General features: G+C 29.4%; 1 protein-coding gene across 1 annotated transcript; it reads left to right on the forward strand.

The window, feature by feature from the left end:
• The first annotated feature begins 18,559 nt into the window (after positions 1-18,559).
• Positions 18,560-19,892, forward strand: LOC140812429 (protein BIG GRAIN 1-like A). The gene has a single exon (XM_073170689.1). The coding sequence runs from the start codon at positions 18,636-18,638 to the stop codon at positions 19,707-19,709; it is 1,074 nt and encodes a 357-aa protein (XP_073026790.1). The 5' UTR covers positions 18,560-18,635; the 3' UTR covers positions 19,710-19,892.
• The last annotated feature ends 1,761 nt before the right edge of the window (positions 19,893-21,653 follow it).

The following is a 21,653-nucleotide window of genomic DNA, read 5'->3' on the forward strand; positions in this document are numbered from 1 at the left end:
GGTTTTACAATTGATACTTTATGCATTTTATTAATCTGCATTTCATCTTCTGACGAACTAGAAATATTATCTAGTTGTTCAGATTTGATAATTACCGAAATAGAACCTTTTTCTTTAATATTAGGAGGGGGTTTTATCATCAAAGTCTTTGAACTTTCACCACTAGAATTTCCTTGTTTGGATTTTGATAAAATCTCTTCTATTCTAGTAGTCTGATTTCTTAAAGAATGTAGAGTAAGATTGGTAAAATTATTCTGTTGAATAATATGGTCAAAATTACCATGCCCTATTTCTGATTTTATAGGGGCAGCATATATTTCTTTATTACCCATTTTAATTTGTAAAGTAGTAAAAGGAGGATGAATCTCAAAAGATTCTTCTCCAGTTTCATGAACATATAATTTATATGTTGATTCAAGAGTATTTATAAAAGACTCATCTTTAAAATTTGGAAATATTTTATTCCTTGCTGGAAAATATAAATTTTCCATCCATTTGAAAAAATCTAAATTTAATTTAGTTTCTTCAATCCATTCTAAGTATCTTGAAACATATAATGTTTGTTGTTTTGAATTTAAACAACTTAAAAACCATTTTTTCTTATTAAGATTTTTAATCTTATCTAAACTCTTTTGGATAGAGTTATTATTAATAACCATAACATTATATCCCATATCAGAAAAAGTAGGAGAATTTGATTTTTTATTATTAACAGAATAACTTCGTTGAAATCTAGATGTACTAGATTCAGGAATATCTACTTTATATTCTGGATGAGATACATTATCATTAGTCTTTTGAAGACCAGATATACTAATTTTTTCAAAATCAGATATAGAAGAAGTAGAATTTCTACTTTCTTCAGGAAGTTTAATTCGTAAATGTCTTTGAGATGAGAATTTTATTTCGACATCTCCATCAACATATTGAATTATACTTTCTAGTTTTCTAGATTCTTCTTTTAAAGAAGGGGCTATACTTTCCATTTTCCAGATTTCTGGCAGAGTAACTTGACTCCAATTAATTGTTTTCGGAATCATAATATTACTTTTAGTAATATCAGTTATGAAAAGAGTAGTTTCTCCTCTTTTTGAACTAATTTGATTAGTATTGATTCTAAAATTGGATATCGTTGAATTCATGACTTTGTAACAAATTCTATATAATAGAACAACATTTTCTGTTCCATCTATCATATCAAAACCTTCAGTTTTTATATTTAAGGTGAGGGCTTTCATGATATTTGGATCAGAAAGAGAAATTGGAAAATTAGGGAAACAACTAAAATGTATTGGTCCTTCGCATAATGAGGACTCTACAATTCCTAATAAGGAATCTTCAAATTTATTATGCCTTTGGTCTCTTACCAATATTAAAGCTGAAGTATTTAGGCCTAATCTGGTAAGAGGTTTTAAACCTACTTGTATCATTCCCAAATGCATAAATTTGTAATTTTGCTTGTGAATATTAACAAGGTTTTGAGATAATAAACTAAATGAGTCGTATCCTCCTTTTAGAGGAATTGCTTCTTCAATTGTTTTAATAATATAGTCAGATTTAAAATTAAATCCTTTAGATCTGTAGATCTTCATATTAGAAGATGCTGGTATTTTCCAGTTTTGAATATTTTTCTCGAAATTTTCAGAAATAATTAATTCTTTGTTCTTAGTATTACTATTTGAAGATTTATTCTTCGTAAAAGATCGTATTAATTTATCCATTCAAGAATATGGTAGATACTGTCAAGGCTTTACCCTGCCTTACCTTTTGGCTTTACAGGCCTTATGGAACCCGACTTAAGGATTTCTCCTGGGTATAACTACCTTCTTCCTTACAGAATAAAAGAATAAGATCGTAATAGAAGAATAACTTTTATTAATTTCTGAAGAATTTCTCCAATTACAATGGCTCTGATACCACTATTGCTCCAATGGAATTCCAAAATATAATGAATGAAATTTATAATTCTTATACAGATTATATTATTGTCTATATAGATGATGTCCTTATATATTCTGATAATATTGATCAGCATTTTAAACATTTAAATATATTTATTCAAGTTACTAAAAAAGCTGGTTTGGCAGTAAATCAGAAAAAAGTAAAACTTTTTCAAACTAAGATAAAATTCTTAGGACATTATATTGAAAATGGAATAATAATTCCTATTGAAAGAGCAATTGTTTTTGCTGATAAATTTCCTGATAAAATCACTGATGTAAATCAGTTACAAAGATTTCTTGGAAGTCTTAATTATATAGGAGATTTTTATAAAGATCTCGCTCAAGATTGTAAATTATTATTTCAAAGGTTGAAGAAAAATCCTCAACCATGGACTAATAGTCATACTCTTGCCATACAAAAAATAAAAGAAAGAGTTAAAGAACTCCCTTGTTTATCTATTGCTAATCCAGAAGCATTCAAAATAGTTGAAACAGACGCCTCTGATATTGGTTACGGAGGAATACTAAAACAGAAAATAGATAATACATCTAAAGAAATTCTTGTTAGATATACGTCTGGAACTTGGAATAATACTCAAAAGAATTACTCTACAATAAAGAAAGAAATCCTTTCAATTGTTAAATGTATTACAAAATTTGAAAGTGATCTTTTAAATAAGAAATTTTTATTACGAGTTGATTGCAAATCTGCCAAAGATATTCTTTTAAAAGATGTTAAAGTAATAGCATCTAAACAAATATTTGCTAGATGGCAAGCAATTTTAGCTTGTTTTGATTTTGATATTGAACATATTTCTGGAAAATCTAATTCTTTACCAGATTTTCTAACTAGAGAATTCTTGCAGGGATCAGCCTTGGAAGACAGTCTTAAAAAGACCAGCCACCGGGAAGAAGCCCATGAATAAACCACCTTTCAAAAGAGGTGCTACTGTTCCTCAGTCAAATATGGCTAACACAGAGGAAGAAAAGTTTGATCCAATAAAAGAATTTGCAGATGATCCAACTGCATATGACATTCATTATTATAATAATGCTATATTTGCCTTAAAGGGATCAAAAGAGGAATTAAAATATCCTTATCTAATTTCAGGATGTCTTAATTGCTGTCCTGTTGACAAAGACCTAAAAGGTCTATCCCCAATTCATATAGCTCAAAGCTATTTAATTAAAGATTTACAACCCATATTGGGGAGAAAAACTCGTGATTATTTTGAAACAATTCTAGTCGAAACTGGCTCAGTTGAAATCCAACATATGGATCGCAATCGCGATTACGCTTTTTCTAAAATGATAATAAAAAAGATTATCCCAGCTGCTAATTGGGGTTTACCCCTTGAACAAGCACGTCAATTAAACACCTTTCAGGCAATGCCTAATATGTTTAATTACCATGATTATATCATGGCTTGGGATATCATTATTTTATATGAAAATTCTCAAAGAAAACATTCATGGTGGGTAAAATTCCAATTAGATGATATTCATCAATTTATACCAATTTGGTTTAAAACTTTTTTCTTCTCATGGGGGGTAATGCCCTCTATTCTTCCGAGAAATGTTAAAAACATATGGAATAAATTTTTAAATGCAAACACACAGTTTGATGGTTTAACAGCCATATTACAATTCGCCGTTAACTACAATGTTCCTTGGATTATTCGATGGGAATATGGATTACAGGATATGGCTAAAGAGAAATTTGATCTCAAATATACCTCTACTTTCTTAATCAGAAAAGTTCTCATCAAATGGTGGGGTAAAGAAGATTTCTTTGCAGAAGGCAAAGTATATGACCGTCAAGGGGTAATAGCTCTAGGAGTTGCCAGAGAAACCATGAAGAATTTAAATCATGATACCCCAACACAAACAACACTGTTAAAAGAACTTTTCCAACATCTTGATAAAGATACCATTACTTCAATGTTTACTGAAGTATTTGGAGAAAAATCAAATCTGTCAACACAAGAATCTACTTCTTCTAAAGGAAAAGAGAAAATGGAGGATGATACTCCAATGACAGATCAGGATAATTTGCAAGACGCTCAGGACCCGTATGAGGAAGATGACATATATGCATTATTGAATGCATGAGCTGGATGTCACTAAAGATAGTGGATGAAAAGGCAAGCAATCACGGGACTTATAGTCTTTGTAATAAAGTATGTAGTATTGTGGTGCATTATTGAGTGTGATTTTTACTTTTCACGTGTCATGTTTTTATTTGTGTAAACACTGTAACTATTATGTATTGCTTTGCTATTTAAGGAGTCGATTCCCTTTGTGATCGACACACCAAAATTCTCTACTACTTTCTCATAATAAGAGTTTCAAAGTTTTCTCCAGTTCTTGAGTTCTCAGTTTCAAGTTTCATCATTTCATGTAAGTTTATGTCATACGATTATATTTATGATCCTCCATTTGATTATATTATGCCGTCTGCAAATTATTTAAAAATCTTAAAAAAGAAGATTAAATTAATTAATAATCAAATTAAAAATCTTGAAGATCGATTAAAAGATCCAGAGATAAATCCTGTTTATAAACAGTGGTTTGTTCATCCACATTTGGAAAGGTCCAAGATTACCATTAATTAATAATCAAATTAAAAATCTTGAAGATCGATTAAAAGATCCAGAGATAAATCCTGTTTATAAACAGTGGTTTGTTCATCCACATTTGGAAAGGTCCAAGATTACCTTAAAGGCATTTGAGAAGCAGAGCTCACAGCTTGCTGCTTAAAATTGAGATTAAATCTCTTGTATTTGTAATAGTGGTATCAGAGCCATTGTAATTGGAGAAATTCTTCAGAAATTAATAAAAGTTATTCTTCTATTACGATCTTATTCTTTTATTCTGTAAGGAAGAAGGTAGTTATACCCAGGAGAAATCCTTAAGTCGGGTTCCATAAGGCCTGTAAAGCCAAAAGGTAAGGCAGGGTAAAGCCTTGACAGTATCTACCATATTCTTGAATGGATAAATTAATACGATCTTTTACGAAGAATAAATCTTCAAATAGTAATACTAAGAACAAAGAATTAATTATTTCTGAAAATTTCGAGAAAAATATTCAAAACTGAAAAATACCAACATCTTCTAATATGAAGATCTACAGATCTAAAGGATTTAATTTTAAATCTGACTATATTATTAAAACAATTGAAGAAGCAATTCCTCTAAAAGGAGGATACGACTCATTTAGTTTATTATCTCAAAACCTTGTTAATATTCACAAGCAAAATTACAAATTTATGCATTTGGGAATGATACAAGTAGGTTTAAAACCTCTTACCAGATTAGGCCTAAATACTTCAGCTTTAATATTGGTAAGAGACCAAAGGCATAATAAATTTGAAGATTCCTTATTAGGAATTGTAGAGTCCTCATTATGCGAAGGACCAATACATTTTAGTTGTTTCCCTAATTTTCCAATTTCTCTTTCTGATCCAAATATCATGAAAGCCCTCACCTTAAATATAAAAACTGAAGGTTTTGATATGATAGATGGAACAGAAAATGTTGTTCTATTATATAGAATTTGTTACAAAGTCATGAATTCAACGATATCCAATTTTAGAATCAATACTAATCAAATTAGTTCAAAAAGAGGAGAAACTACTCTTTTCATAACTGATATTACTAAAAGTAATATTATGATTCCGAAAACAATTAATTGGAGTCAAGTTACTCTGCCAGAAATCTGGAAAATGGAAAATATAGCCCCTTCTTTAAAAGAAGAATCTAGAAATCTAGAAAGTATAATTCAATATGTTGATGGAGATGTCGAAATAAAATTCTCATCTCAAAGACATTTACGAATTAAACTTCCTGAAGAAAGTAGAAATTCTACTTCTTCTATATCTGATTTTGAAAAAATTAGTATATCTGGTCTTCAAAAGACTAATGATAATGTATCTCATCCAGAATATAAAGTAGATATTCCTGAATCTAGTACGTCTAGATTTCAACGAAGTTATTCTGTTAATAATAAAAAATCAAATTCTCCTACTTTTTCTGATATGGGATATAATGTTATGGTTATTAATAATAACTCTATCCAAAAGAGTTTAGATAAGATTAAAAATCTTAATAAGAAAAAATGGTTTTTAAGTTGTTTAAATTCAAAACAACAAACATTATATGTTTCAAGATACTTAGAATGGATTGAAGAAACTAAATTAAATTTAGATTTTTTCAAATGGATGGAAAATTTATATTTTCCAGCAAGGAATAAAATATTTCCAAATTTTAAAGATGAGTCTTTTATAAATACTCTTGAATCAACATATAAATTATATGTTCATGAAACTGGAGAAGAATCTTTTGAGATTCATCCTCCTTTTACTACTTTACAAATTAAAAAGGGTAATAAAGAAATATATGCTGCCCCTATAAAATCAGAAATAGGGCATGGTAATTTTGACCATATTATTCAACAGAATAATTTTACCAATCTTACTCTACATTCTTTAAGAAATCAGACTACTAGAATAGAAGAGATTTTATCAAAATCCAAACAAGGAAATTCTAGTGGTGAAAGTTCAAAGACTTTGATGATAAAGCCCCCTCCTAATCTTAAAAAAGAAAATTTTCTTTTAAGTTCTAAAAAAGATGATGATTTTATGGAAGGTTTAATAGATCGATTACAAAAAATTAATATTAAAGAAAAAGGTTCTATTTCGGTAATTACCAAATCTGAACAACTAGATAATATTTCTAGTTCGTCAGAAGATGAAATGCAGATTAATAAAATGCATAAAGTATCAATTGTAAAACCTTTTTATAAAAAGGCTACACCTGTTGATCTTCAAATTGAAGAGAAAAAAGATTACGTTCAGTTTAATGGGGAAGCCATTACTGAATGGAATATAGATGGAAAATCTGAATATCAGATTAAAACTATTATTAAACAAATGTTAATATATTCTTCTGCGGCAAAGATAAAAGGTAATAATGATAGGCCAATTGCTCAAGCCATTATTACTGGTTTCACAGGCCAACTTCAAGGTTGGTGGGATTTTTATCTTTCTAAAGAAGCAAAGAATAAAATTCTAAACTCTTCTATAGTAGATCTTAATGGAAGAGAAGAGTCAGATGCTGTAAATACACTTATTTATACAATTTTATCTAATTTTATTGGAGCTAATGAACTCCAATTAGATAGATCTCAAGAACAATTAATGAATTTGAGATGCCCAACACTATCTGAATTCAGATGGTATAAAGATGTTTTTATGACCAAGGTTTTAACTAGAAATGATTGCAATGCAAATTTCTGGAAAGAAAAATTTATTTCTGGACTTCCAGTTCTTTTTGCTGAAAGAGTAAAAAATAGATTAAAATCTAAATCTCCAACAAATTCCATAGATTGGAACATTCTTACTTACGGAGATTTATCTGCAGAAATAACTGCAGAAGGTATTAATCTTTGCAATGATATCAAGTTAAAAAGACAACTTGATATGCAAAAAGAAGAAAATAGAAATATTATTGGTGATTTTTGTGAGCAAATAGGCTTTCAATCAATACAATATCCTAAAAGGGATAAGAAAAAGAAAAGATTTCCTTTTAAAAGGAAAACCCATTATATAAAAGATAAAGAAAAATCTAAAAGATATTCTAAGAAAAAGTTTAAAAAACCTATAAAAAATGACTCTACTAAAGTTCCAGTATGCTGGAAGTGTGGAAAGATTGGACATAAAGCTAATAAGTGTTATGTCAAGAAAAAGATTAATAATCTCAATATAAACAATGATTTAAAAGAATCATTGATAAATATTCTTCTTAATACAGAAGAAAATCTAAAGGAAAAAGATTTTTATATCAATATTATTGATAATGAGTTATCTGAATATTCTAACAGTAGTACAGATAATGATTCTGAAATATCAGAAAATAAAATTTGCAATCCAGATTGTGATTGTGATACATGTCTCATAAATTTTATGGGATTAGAAATCAATGTCATATCAAATGAAGAAACTTTCATTTTAGATCTCATAGATCAAATAAAAGACCCTATAGAAAAAAAAAAGCTATAGAACATTATTTAAATATGGCAAATCACAAGCCGACTAAACTTGTACAAAATACTGTACAAGAACATGAATTATATTCTTATAATAAAATATTAGAAAAGGCTAAACAAAAAGAAAGAGAGCCTACTATTTTTGAATTAAAAGGAGAAATAGATCAGATAAAATCTGAGATAAAATATTTAAAAGAAAGAGTAAATACTCTTAGTATTAATAATAATACTTGGGACAAAGATTCTACTTCTGAGGAAGAAGAAGATGAAGATATTTTACCAAAAAATGATGATGATCAAGAAATAAATCAAATGGTATGGATCAATAAAATTGATCAGATTATTTCCCAAAAATGGTACTCAAAAGTAACATTAATTATTAACAAAAAATTTAAAATTACTATTGAAGCATTATTAGATACAGGAGCTGATGTAAATTGCATCAGTGAAGGAATTGTTCCGTCTAAATATTATAAAAAGACTACTCAATTTATCACTGCTGCTAATAAGCAACCTCTTATAGTTAATTACAAATTGTCTGATGTGGCAATATGTAATTCTGGAGTTTGTTTAAATACAACTTTTATTCTCATTAAAAATATATCTACCCCTGTGATTTTAGGAACTCCATTTTTCCAAATGTTGTTTCCTATTAATAAAATTAATGAAAAGGGTTTATATACCAACATTAAAGGTAATGATTTATTTTTCCCATTCACAACAATACCAGTTTCAAAATCTATAAATATTTTACAAAAAATAGTTAGTAATAAAGAAAATTTTATTACTTCATTAAAAGATGAAATTCTCTTTAAAAATATTAAAGATAAGTTAAAATCTGATAAAATTCAGGAAAAAATAAAAATTATTTCAGAAATCATATCTAAAGAGATATGCGCTGATGTTCCTAATGCCTTTTGGAATAGGAAAAAACATCAAGTCAGTCTTCCTTATACAGATGATTTTTCTGAGGATAAAATTCCTACAAAAGCAAGGCCTATAGCAATGGGGCTTAGACTTTTAAATTACTGCAAAGAAGAAATTGATAGTCTTCTTAAAAAGGAGTTAATCAGACCAAGTAATAGTCCTTGGAGTTGTCCAGCTTTCTATGTTGAAAATGCAGCTGAAATTGAAAGAGGAGCTCCAAGACTTGTTATCAATTATAAACCACTTAATAAAGCATTAAAATGGATAAAGCATCCATTACCAAATAAAAGAGACTTACTAAATAGATTATTTAAAGGAAAAGTATTCTCTTCTTTTGATTTAAAATCAAGATTTTATCAAATTCTTCTAAAAGAAGAAGATAAATATAAAACAGCTTTTACTGTACCATTTGGCCATTACGAATGGAATGTAATGCCATTTGGATTAAAAAATGCTCCAATGGAATTCCAAAATATAATGAATGAAATTTATAATTCTTATACAGATTATATTATTGTCTATATAGATGATGTCCTTATATATTCTGATAATATTGATCAGCATTTTAAACATTTAAATATATTTATTCAAGTTACTAAAAAAGCTGGTTTGGCAGTAAATCAGAAAAAAGTAAAACTTTTTCAAACTAAGATAAAATTCTTAGGACATTATATTGAAAATGGAATAATAATTCCTATTGAAAGAGCAATTGTTTTTGCTGATAAATTTCCTGATAAAATCACTGATGTAAATCAGTTACAAAGATTTCTTGGAAGTCTTAATTATATAGGAGATTTTTATAAAGATCTCGCTCAAGATTGTAAATTATTATTTCAAAGGTTGAAGAAAAATCCTCAACCATGGACTAATAGTCATACTCTTGCCATACAAAAAATAAAAGAAAGAGTTAAAGAACTCCCTTGTTTATCTATTGCTAATCCAGAAGCATTCAAAATAGTTGAAACAGACGCCTCTGATATTGGTTACGGAGGAATACTAAAACAGAAAATAGATAATACATCTAAAGAAATTCTTGTTAGATATACGTCTGGAACTTGGAATAATACTCAAAAGAATTACTCTACAATAAAGAAAGAAATCCTTTCAATTGTTAAATGTATTACAAAATTTGAAAGTGATCTTTTAAATAAGAAATTTTTATTACGAGTTGATTGCAAATCTGCCAAAGATATTCTTTTAAAAGATGTTAAAGTAATAGCATCTAAACAAATATTTGCTAGATGGCAAGCAATTTTAGCTTGTTTTGATTTTGATATTGAACATATTTCTGGAAAATCTAATTCTTTACCAGATTTTCTAACTAGAGAATTCTTGCAGGGATCAGCCTTGGAAGACAGTCTTAAAAAGACCAGCCACCGGGAAGAAGCCCATGAATAAACCACCTTTCAAAAGAGGTGCTACTGTTCCTCAGTCAAATATGGCTAACACAGAGGAAGAAAAGTTTGATCCAATAAAAGAATTTGCAGATGATCCAACTGCATATGACATTCATTATTATAATAATGCTATATTTGCCTTAAAGGGATCAAAAGAGGAATTAAAATATCCTTATCTAATTTCAGGATGTCTTAATTGCTGTCCTGTTGACAAAGACCTAAAAGGTCTATCCCCAATTCATATAGCTCAAAGCTATTTAATTAAAGATTTACAACCCATATTGGGGAGAAAAACTCGTGATTATTTTGAAACAATTCTAGTCGAAACTGGCTCAGTTGAAATCCAACATATGGATCGCAATCGCGATTACGCTTTTTCTAAAATGATAATAAAAAAGATTATCCCAGCTGCTAATTGGGGTTTACCCCTTGGACAAGCACGTCAATTAAACACCTTTCAGGCAATGCCTAATATGTTTAATTACCATGATTATATCATGGCTTGGGATATCATTATTTTATATGAAAATTCTCAAAGAAAACATTCATGGTGGGTAAAATTCCAATTAGATGATATTCATCAATTTATACCAATTTGGTTTAAAACTTTTTTCTTCTCATGGGGGGTAATGCCCTCTATTCTTCCGAGAAATGTTAAAAACATATGGAATAAATTTTTAAATGCAAACACACAGTTTGATGGTTTAACAGCCATATTACAATTCGCCGTTAACTACAATGTTCCTTGGATTATTCGATGGGAATATGGATTACAGGATATGGCTAAAGAGAAATTTGATCTCAAATATACCTCTACTTTCTTAATCAGAAAAGTTCTCATCAAATGGTGGGGTAAAGAAGATTTCTTTGCAGAAGGCAAAGTATATGACCGTCAAGGGGTAATAGCTCTAGGAGTTGCCAGAGAAACCATGAAGAATTTAAATCATGATACCCCAACACAAACAACACTGTTAAAAGAACTTTTCCAACATCTTGATAAAGATACCATTACTTCAATGTTTACTGAAGTATTTGGAGAAAAATCAAATCTGTCAACACAAGAATCTACTTCTTCTAAAGGAAAAGAGAAAATGGAGGATGATACTCCAATGACAGATCAGGATAATTTGCAAGACGCTCAGGACCCGTATGAGGAAGATGACATATATGCATTATTGAATGCATGAGCTGGATGTCACTAAAGATAGTGGATGAAAAGGCAAGCAATCACGGGACTTATAGTCTTTGTAATAAAGTATGTAGTATTGTGGTGCATTATTGAGTGTGAGTTTTACTTTTCACGTGTCATGTTTTTATTTGTGTAAACACTGTAACTAGTATGTATTGCTTTGCTATTTAAGGAGTCGATTCCCTTTGTGATCGACACACCAAAATTCTCTACTACTTTCTCATAATAAGAGTTTCAAAGTTTTCTCCAGTTCTTGAGTTCTCAGTTTCAAGTTTCATCATTTCATGTAAGTTTATGTCATACGATTATATTTATGATCCTCCATTTGATTATATTATGCCGTCTGCAAATTATTTAAAAATCTTAAAAAAGAAGATTAAATTAATTAATAATCAAATTAAAAATCTTGAAGATCGATTAAAAGATCCAGAGATAAATCCTGTTTGTTTATAAACAGTGGTTTGTTCAAGGCCAAATGGTACAGTAAAAGCTGTTTTATATTTATCTTCTTCTTTGAGAAGAATTTGATAAAATCTTGATTTTAAATCAAAAGAAGAGAATATTTTTCCTTTAAATAATCTATTTAGTAAGTCTCTTTTATTTGGTAATGGATGCTTTATCCATTTTAATGCTTTATTAAGTGGTTTATAATTGATAACAAGTCTTGGAGCTCCTCTTTCAATTTCAGCTGCATTTTCAACATAGAAAGCTGGACAACTCCAAGGACTATTACTTGGTCTGATTAACTCCTTTTTAAGAAGACTATCAATTTCTTCTTTGCAGTAATTTAAAAGTCTAGGCCCCATTGTTATAGGCCTTGCTTTTGTAGGAATTTTATCCTCAGAAAAATCATCTGTATAAAGAAGACTGACTTGATGTTTTTTCCTATTCCAAAAGACATTAGGAACATCAGCGCATATCTCTTTAGATATGATTTCTGAAATAATTTTTATTTTTTCCTGAATTTTATCAGATTTTAACTTATCTTTAATATTTTTAAAGAGAATTTCATCTTTTAATGAAGTAATAAAATTTTCTTTATTACTAACTATTTTTTGTAAAATATTTATAGATTTTGAAACTGGTATTGTTGTGAATGGGAAAAATAAATCATTACCTTTAATGTTGGTATATAAACCCTTTTCATTAATTTTATTAATAGAAAACAACATTTGGAAAAATGGAGTTCCTAAAATCACAGGGGTAGATATATTTTTAATGAGAATAAAATTTGTATTTAAACAAACTCCAGAATTACATATTGCCACATCAGACAATTTGTAATTAACTATAAGAGGTTGCTTATTAGCAGCAGTGATAAATTGAGTAGTCTTTTTATAATATTTAGACGGAACAATTCCTTCACTGATGCAATTTACATCAGCTCCTGTATCTAATAATGCTTCAATAGTAATTTTAAATTTTTTGTTAATAATTAATGTTACTTTTGAGTACCATTTTTGAGAAATAATCTGATCAATTTTATTGATCCATACCATTTGATTTATTTCTTGATCATCATCATTTTTTGGTAAAATATCTTCATCTTCTTCTTCCTCAGAAGTAGAATCTTTGTCCCAAGTATTATTATTAATACTAAGAGTATTTACTCTTTCTTTTAAATATTTTATCTCAGATTTTATCTGATCTATTTCTCCTTTTAATTCAAAAATAGTAGGCTCTCTTTCTTTTTGTTTAGTCTTTTCTAATATTTTATTATAAGAATATAATTCATGTTCTTGTACAGTATTTTGTACAAGTTTAGTCGGCTTGTGATTTGCCATATTTAAATAATGTTCTATAGCTTTTCTTTTTTCTATAGGGTCCTTTATTTGATCTATGAGATCTAAAATGAAAGTTTCTTCATTTGATATGACATTGATTTCTAATCCCATAAAATTTATGAGACATGTATCACAATCACAATCTGGATTGCAAATTTTATTTTCTGATATTTCAGAATCATTATCTGTACTACTGTTAGAATATTCAGATAACTCATTATCAATAATATTGATATAAAAATCTTTTTCCTTTAGATTTTCTTCTGTATTAAGAAGAATATTTATTAATGATTCTTTTAAATCATTGTTTATATTGAGATTATTAATCTTTTTCTTGACATAACACTTATTAGCTTTATGTCCAATCTTTTCACACTTCCAGCATACTGGAACTTTAGTAGAGTCATTTTTTATAGGTTTTTTAAACTTTTTCTTAGAATATCTTTTAGATTTTTCTTTATCTTTTATATAATGGGTTTTCCTTTTAAAAGGAAATCTTTTCTTTTTCTTATCCCTTTTAGGATATTGTATTGGTTGAAAGCCTATTTGCTCACAAAAATCACCAATAATATTTCTATTTTCTTCTTTTTGCATATCAAGTTGTCTTTTTAACTTGATATCATTGCAAAGATTAATACCTTCTGCAGTTATTTCTGCAGATAAATCTCCGTAAGTAAGAATGTTCCAATCTATGGAATTTGTTGGAGATTTAGATTTTAATCTATTTTTTACTCTTTCAGCAAAAAGAACTGGAAGTCCAGAAATAAATTTTTCTTTCCAGAAATTTGCATTGCAATCATTTCTAGTTAAAACCTTGGTCATAAAAACATCTTTATACCATCTGAATTCAGATAGTGTTGGGCATCTCAAATTCATTAATTGTTCTTGAGATCTATCTAATTGGAGTTCATTAGCTCCAATAAAATTAGATAAAATTGTATAAATAAGTGTATTTACAGCATCTGACTCTTCTCTTCCATTAAGATCTACTATAGAAGAGTTTAGAATTTTATTCTTTGCTTCTTTAGAAAGATAAAAATCCCACCAACCTTGAAGTTGGCCTGTGAAACCAGTAATAATGGCTTGAGCAATTTGCCTATCATTATTACCTTTTATCTTTGCCGCAGAAGAATATATTAACATTTGTTTAATAATAGTTTTAATCTGATATTCAGATTTTCCATCTATATTCCATTCAGTAATGGCTTCCCCATTAAACTGAACGTAATCTTTTTTCTCTTCAATTTGAAGATCAACAGGTGTAGCCTTTTTATAAAAAGGTTTTACAATTGATACTTTATGCATTTTATTAATCTGCATTTCATCTTCTGACGAACTAGAAATATTATCTAGTTGTTCAGATTTGGTAATTACCGAAATAGAACCTTTTTCTTTAATATTAATTTTTTGTAATCGATCTATTAAACCTTCCATAAAATCATCATCTTTTTTAGAACTTAAAAGAAAATTTTCTTTTTTAAGATTAGGAGGGGGTTTTATCATCAAAGTCTTTGAACTTTCACCACTAGAATTTCCTTGTTTGGATTTTGATAAAATCTCTTCTATTCTAGTAGTCTGATTTCTTAAAGAATGTAGAGTAAGATTGGTAAAATTATTCTGTTGAATAATATGGTCAAAATTACCATGTCCTATTTCTGATTTTATAGGGGCAGCATATATTTCTTTATTACCTTTTTTAATTTGTAAAGTAGTAAAAGGAGGATGAATCTCAAAAGATTCTTCTCCAGTTTCATGAACATATAATTTATATGTTGATTCAAGAGTATTTATAAAAGACTCATCTTTAAAATTTGGAAATATTTTATTCCTTGCTGGAAAATATAAATTTTCCATCCATTTGAAAAAATCTAAATTTAATTTAGTTTCTTCAATCCATTCTAAGTATCTTGAAACATATAATGTTTGTTGTTTTGAATTTAAACAACTTAAAAACCATTTTTTCTTATTAAGATTTTTAATCTTATCTAAACTCTTTTGGATAGAGTTATTATTAATAACCATAACATTATATCCCATATCAGAAAAAGTAGGAGAATTTGATTTTTTATTATTAACAGAATAACTTCGTTGAAATCTAGACGTACTAGATTCAGGAATATCTACTTTATATTCTGGATGAGATACATTATCATTAGTCTTTTGAAGACCAGATATACTAATTTTTTCAAAATCAGATATAGAAGAAGTAGAATTTCTACTTTCTTCAGGAAGTTTAATTCGTAAATGTCTTTGAGATGAGAATTTTATTTCGACATCTCCATCAACATATTGAATTATACTTTCTAGTTTTCTAGATTCTTCTTTTAAAAAAGGGGCTATACTTTCCATTTTCCAGATTTCTGGCAGAGTAACTTGACTCCAATTAATTGTTTTCGGAATCATAATATTACTTTTAGTAATATCAGTTATGAAAAGAGTAGTTTCTCCTCTTTTTGAACTAATTTGATTAGTATTGATTCTAAAATTGGATATCGTTGAATTCATGACTTTGTAACAAATTCTATATAATAGAACAACATTTTCTGTTCCATCTATCATATCAAAACCTTCAGTTTTTATATTTAAGGTGAGTGCTTTCATGATATTTGGATCAGAAAGAGAAATTGGAAAATTAGGGAAACAACTAAAATGTATTGGTCCTTCGCATAATGAGGACTCTACAATTCCTAATAAGGAATCTTCAAATTTATTATGCCTTTGGTCTCTTACCAATATTAAAGCTAAAGTATTTAGGCCTAATCTGGTAAGAGGTTTTAAACCTACTTGTATCATTCCCAAATGCATAAATTTGTAATTTTGCTTGTGAATATTAACAAGGTTTTGAGATAATAAACTAAATGAGTCGTATCCTCCTTTTAGAGGAATTGCTTCTTCAATTGTTTTAATAATATAGTCAGATTTAAAATTAAATCCTTTAGATCTGTAGATCTTCATATTAGAAGATGCTGGTATTTTTCAGTTTTGAATATTTTTCTCGAAATTTTCAGAAATAATTAATTCTTTGTTCTTAGTATTACTATTTGAAGATTTATTCTTCGTAAAAGATCGTATTAATTTATCCATTCAAGAATATGGTAGATACTGTCAAGGCTTTACCCTGCCTTACCTTTTGGCTTTACAGGCCTTATGGAACCCGACTTAAGGATTTCTCCTGGGTATAACTACTATTAATGTACTTTAATTTTGCAATATAAATTAATTTTTTGTAATTTGTATTACCACGAGCGACCCAAGATTACCAGTAAATACAAAACAGCATATAGAAAAAGGAGAGATACATGATTTTGCTAGCATTCACACTTCACAGCACTAGCTTCACTTCAACCGCCTTAATTAGCTTGTATTTATTAACTTCTGGGACGAATAAATGTTAGTTGGCATCAACAACTCCATTTCTAGATAATAGCATTTAATTTCTTTTAATAATTGACATTTTAAAAACATTAAGGTTTTATTTTTAGTTTATCCTTAATTTGCGACCATGCACCTATGAAAACATATATTTTAATATAAGATTGGGCGGCAATGGGTACGGAGATACACACACTCCATTTCGATGAAATAAATTTTGGCCTCGTATAAAATTCAAAACATGGACACTTTTTATATTACTTCACTCTCTAACCGATATACGAGTAGATGCAAATATATATAGGTTTTGATATACATGTGAACACCGATATGTGCAATTTTTCTATATTTCATCAGATTCAGGGAATGTCATTTCATCGGTGTTCACATAAGTTTTCACGATTGGTGTACCACATATGAAAATGTATATCGTGTAAAACTTGCAACAAATATATATATGGCTTAGTAGTTCCATATGGGAAGCAATAAATAATTAATTTTGGATCATTCCTCTCCTATATTATCCATCCAAATCCACTCGTCATGTTCCTTAGCTTCCATCTCGGCCGATATTAGCTGCAACACAAAATATAATTTTGGTTTCAAATGCTCCATTTTCCAATTGTTCATGTTAGAATTAATTAATATTAAAACAATTCATTAATTAATATAAAAAAATTTGAGCATTAGCACTCTCTATTCTCTAACGTGTTTGTTTGTGTTTGTTTGTGTTCTTAATTAGATCAGTACATAATATGGTAATATCGCAATTGATAATCTTCACATGGTGGTAATTAATATTAGCACTAATTACCTTAAATTTTCAATTTTTTATTTTGTTTGTTGGAGTTTGAAGGATCGTGATCGATGACTAATTATACAAGAGTTGGTACGTGCATGTGCATCCTTTGAAGTTTATTGCTATGCAAATTCAATAATTCAACCTAACAAATAATAGTATATATATATGGACATTAAATGTTGCTTTTCTTTTTTTTAATTACATTTACTACATTAAAAAGATGCCTCATTTATGATTTAACAAAGTCTAGAACCTAAAAGAATAAAAGAAAATTATCCAACAACGTTTGACACCAGAAATTTGATAAAACAATGCTTATTGTTAATGGTAATTTTAATATGTGAAACAGAAAAAAGAACCACAATTTAGATAAAAGAGAGAGAGAAAAAGGGGAAATTAAAACCCGTCTTAATTTACTTGTGCTTGCATTGATCCATCTTGAATTTTTTCATTTGATTATTATCCGATCCCTTCATTTACTCCATGGAATCATTTCCTTAGAAACTAAGCAAATATATTTGCAAAAGGTCAGCAATCCCTAAATTCTGACAAGAAAACCATCAGTATAATCATTAATATATTCTAATATATCCTGTTATTCTAATATATAACTCAAAAATTAAATAATGATAAAAATAATAAGTGAGTAAATTTTTAAATTAAAAAATATTGTTAAGGATAAAGTATTATTTCAGTTTGAAAACTTGAGTTAAAAATTTATTACCTAATATATCCACGACATATTCTGAGCCAAACCGCCCTTTATTACCAATTCACCTAATCATTTAAATTAATTTGTTTATAATAATAACATTATCGATCCATTGGATATATATATATTCGAGAAATTGGTGAAAAAGGAAAACTGATTTATTAATATCGATCTAGAGTGCCAAGTTAATGAAATTTTGGTACTCTTGCATTATTTAATTGTCTTTTAATTTTGAGATGTGTCAAACTCTTCGTTACATAAATATGATACATATAAACTTTCCAATGGTTCGAGGCACTTCCGTTTTCCATGTGAGTAGGTCGAACAAACCTTAAAATGGAATTAGAAGCTCGATCGGTTCACTACTAATTACTATATATTATTCGTTTTCTGTTCACTCTCTCTTCATTTCAAGCCAACCTTGTCTTTCATTTCTCCTTCTTTGGCAACAAAACTCACAAAAATGTATAACAATAATAATAGTCGGGAAGATAACTACAAGCCAAGGAGACATTCCAAGAATAAGCCATCTTTCTCCTCCACCCTTCTCGACCAAATCTACCGCTCCATCGACGCCAATGCCGACGATTTTAATCCCAAGAAAGAAGCGCAAAATGGTTTCAGCAGGTTTGTTAAGACGACCTGCAGCACAGATGATGAAGATCATGAGAAATTCACGACTAAGAGAAGGCCCACGTTGTTCCCAGAAGACAACGATTTCTTGTTCTTTTCTTCAACTACTTCGACTTCTTCCGACAGTTCTGGTGCACTTTCATCGTCCGACACAGAATTCTTCGGTAGAGTTTCATGTTTATCCAGCCAAACAAGGCCTAAACCAATTCGAACTGGCTTGCTCGAGAACCAGGCTAACAAATGCGAAGATGACACCGTCAAGTTCAAATCAAGGGCCTCGAAAATGTATGCTAATTTCAGGAAAGTGAAGCAGCCTATTTCCCCGGGAGGGCGGCTCACCAGCTTTCTCAACTCTCTTTTCCACAGCACAAATGGGAAGAAGGGTAAAAATCTTGATCCTGCAGATTGTTCATCGGTTACTTCTTTTTCAAGATCGTGTTTAAGCAAATGCCCGCTTGACAATCCGAGAAATGGGAATGGAAGAACGGTGAGATTTAATCCGTTGAGTGTGGTTGTTGATGAAGACTCACGAGCCCGTGGGCATAAATGTGTAATTTCTGATAAATGTAGAAGGCCTCCATTGCCACTACCAGAGTCAAAATCGAGCGTAAGGGATATCAAACATAGAGATCAGGGAAAAGCACGCGATGCTTTGAGTTTGAGGGGAATTAACAGTCAAAGAAAGGATCAATCTTCCGTATTTACAAAAACCCGCCGAGAAGAAGAAGGGATCGATTGCGATGAAGATGAGGACGGGTCCCTCAGCGACTCGAGTTCGGACTTATTCGAGCTCGATCATTTGAACTTGTTTGGAAACGAAAGATTTTGTGAAGAGCTCCCCGTCTATGAGACTACTCGTTTCGACTCCACAAAACGTGCTAGTGTTACTCGTTTGATTCGATAATCACGTGAGACTAATTGCTTGAATCATAATAATTTGGTTTTGTTACTTTTAACTTGAATTGTCTCCTCCAATATAGAGTACTTTCTTTTTACTTGTACTTTCGATCAAATCAAAATATACTTTGGTTTCTTTCCAAGTTTTGGAATTCGATGACGATGATGTGAAATAAATGTGGACAAAGTAAGATTTGGAGTGGGACAAACACTGAAAAGAAGCGACAGATTTGATCCCAAGGGATAAAGTGAAGGCGAAAATATTTTCAAATGTTTTTATTTGCGAAAGCTACAGTTGATCAAATGGATTGATGAAGTCTCCTGCTTTGTGACATATTAATTTCTATGACACAAATATCAATATTGATTAAGCTTTAATTTTTATTATTTGGTAAGTAAGCTCTTTGGAGAATTGAATTTGTTACATCATATATAGTAAAAAAAAAAAGAAGCATATGATTTTATTTTAGTTAATATTGTATATAATATTTCACTATTTATCCCGTCACTGGAAGCAAAAATGAGATGCTTATTATACTAAAGGGAAAAGCAAATGTTTCCGATGGGGAATAGGGAAAGCGAAGATATTTTGGTGTCTTTTTCTTGCTTTTTATGAAGATATATGGGAGAATTTTGGTTGTTTGAAATGTTGTACCATAACTCCAAGAAAAGGGCCACTTGTCTTTGTCTCGTTTTGTGCGTTTCTTTATTCAAACTAGTCCACATGTTCACACACCTTTTTAAAATAAAAATAAAAATAAAAAAAGCGAGAATTTGCGATTAACAAAAGGCAAAAACATTTGGAGTATAAATTGTGATCTACAATGATATCTCCAAGAGAATAATTTTATGTCTTAAAAAATCTTGGTTCTCACACAATTTATCTCTACTGTTACACACGCCTATATGTATTTCACATTTACTTAGTTAACACTTAACACTATACCAAACACTAATCAACAAAATTACCCACATCCAAGTTCTGTATCCATGTCAAGGAAAAAATCTAGCTAGCTACTTTTGAAAGGAAACAGATGCTCCTTAATTAGGTTTTATAATATGGAAATATTATCCATAGAGTTGTGTATTTCTGGGCTAACAAGATTTGTTTTTAATTAGTATTTGTCCCGGATATTATTATTTTGATTAAAATAGTTTTATTCCTAATGGAACTCTTGTTCCCATATATAATAGTACTCTTTTATAGAATAAACTTTATGTCAAATAAAGGATATAAAACCAGAGAGCTCGGACGGTGGTGTGGTTTTAGAGAGAAGAAAGACAAAACAGTGCTGAACATATTTGATAAGAAGAATTTACGTGATTGATTCATCGTTTTGTTGTGTTACCGATTCGTCTCGAAGAACAACACTCGTGTGAAGTGTTGATTAAAGTTTTTTTGTGATTATTGTTTGAAACAACACAATAGTTGCATTTGTGATTTGATTTGAATTATTTTAGAAGCAATTTATTTCCTTAAAATGTTAAAGAATACAAATTTTTATACGTGTCACTAGTATTAAGTTTTGTAAACTATTTGCAATTTTTCTAGAAATTATTTTTTCTTAAGACATTGTACAAATATTTATACTATACTTGTACATAATTTAACCCGTCATATTCTGATTATTTTTGAATTATTGATCATATTGGTAGCGATTTGAACGATATATTGATATGTGATCATTGATATTGCCATTTCTAGATTGAAGGATTGACAGAGTTTGGATTCCAGACCGGAACTGCAAACGAAAGGTATAAGTCAATGTGGTATTGAGAGATCGACTTGAGTCGGTTTAGACTCGAGTTTCGCTAAATCACATACTTTACTTTATTGCATTGATATTTGCATTGATTGGACAGATGTACTTGTCTTCTTGAATTATAGATAACAGGTATTCAGACGAGTAATCTTGTGACAAAAGTGCCTGATAGTGGCAGGATCGCCACG

The sequence above is a fragment of the Primulina eburnea genome, chromosome 14 (genome assembly GCF_022965805.1).
Source record: "Primulina eburnea isolate SZY01 chromosome 14, ASM2296580v1, whole genome shotgun sequence".
NCBI classification, from domain to species: domain Eukaryota; kingdom Viridiplantae; phylum Streptophyta; class Magnoliopsida; order Lamiales; family Gesneriaceae; genus Primulina; species Primulina eburnea.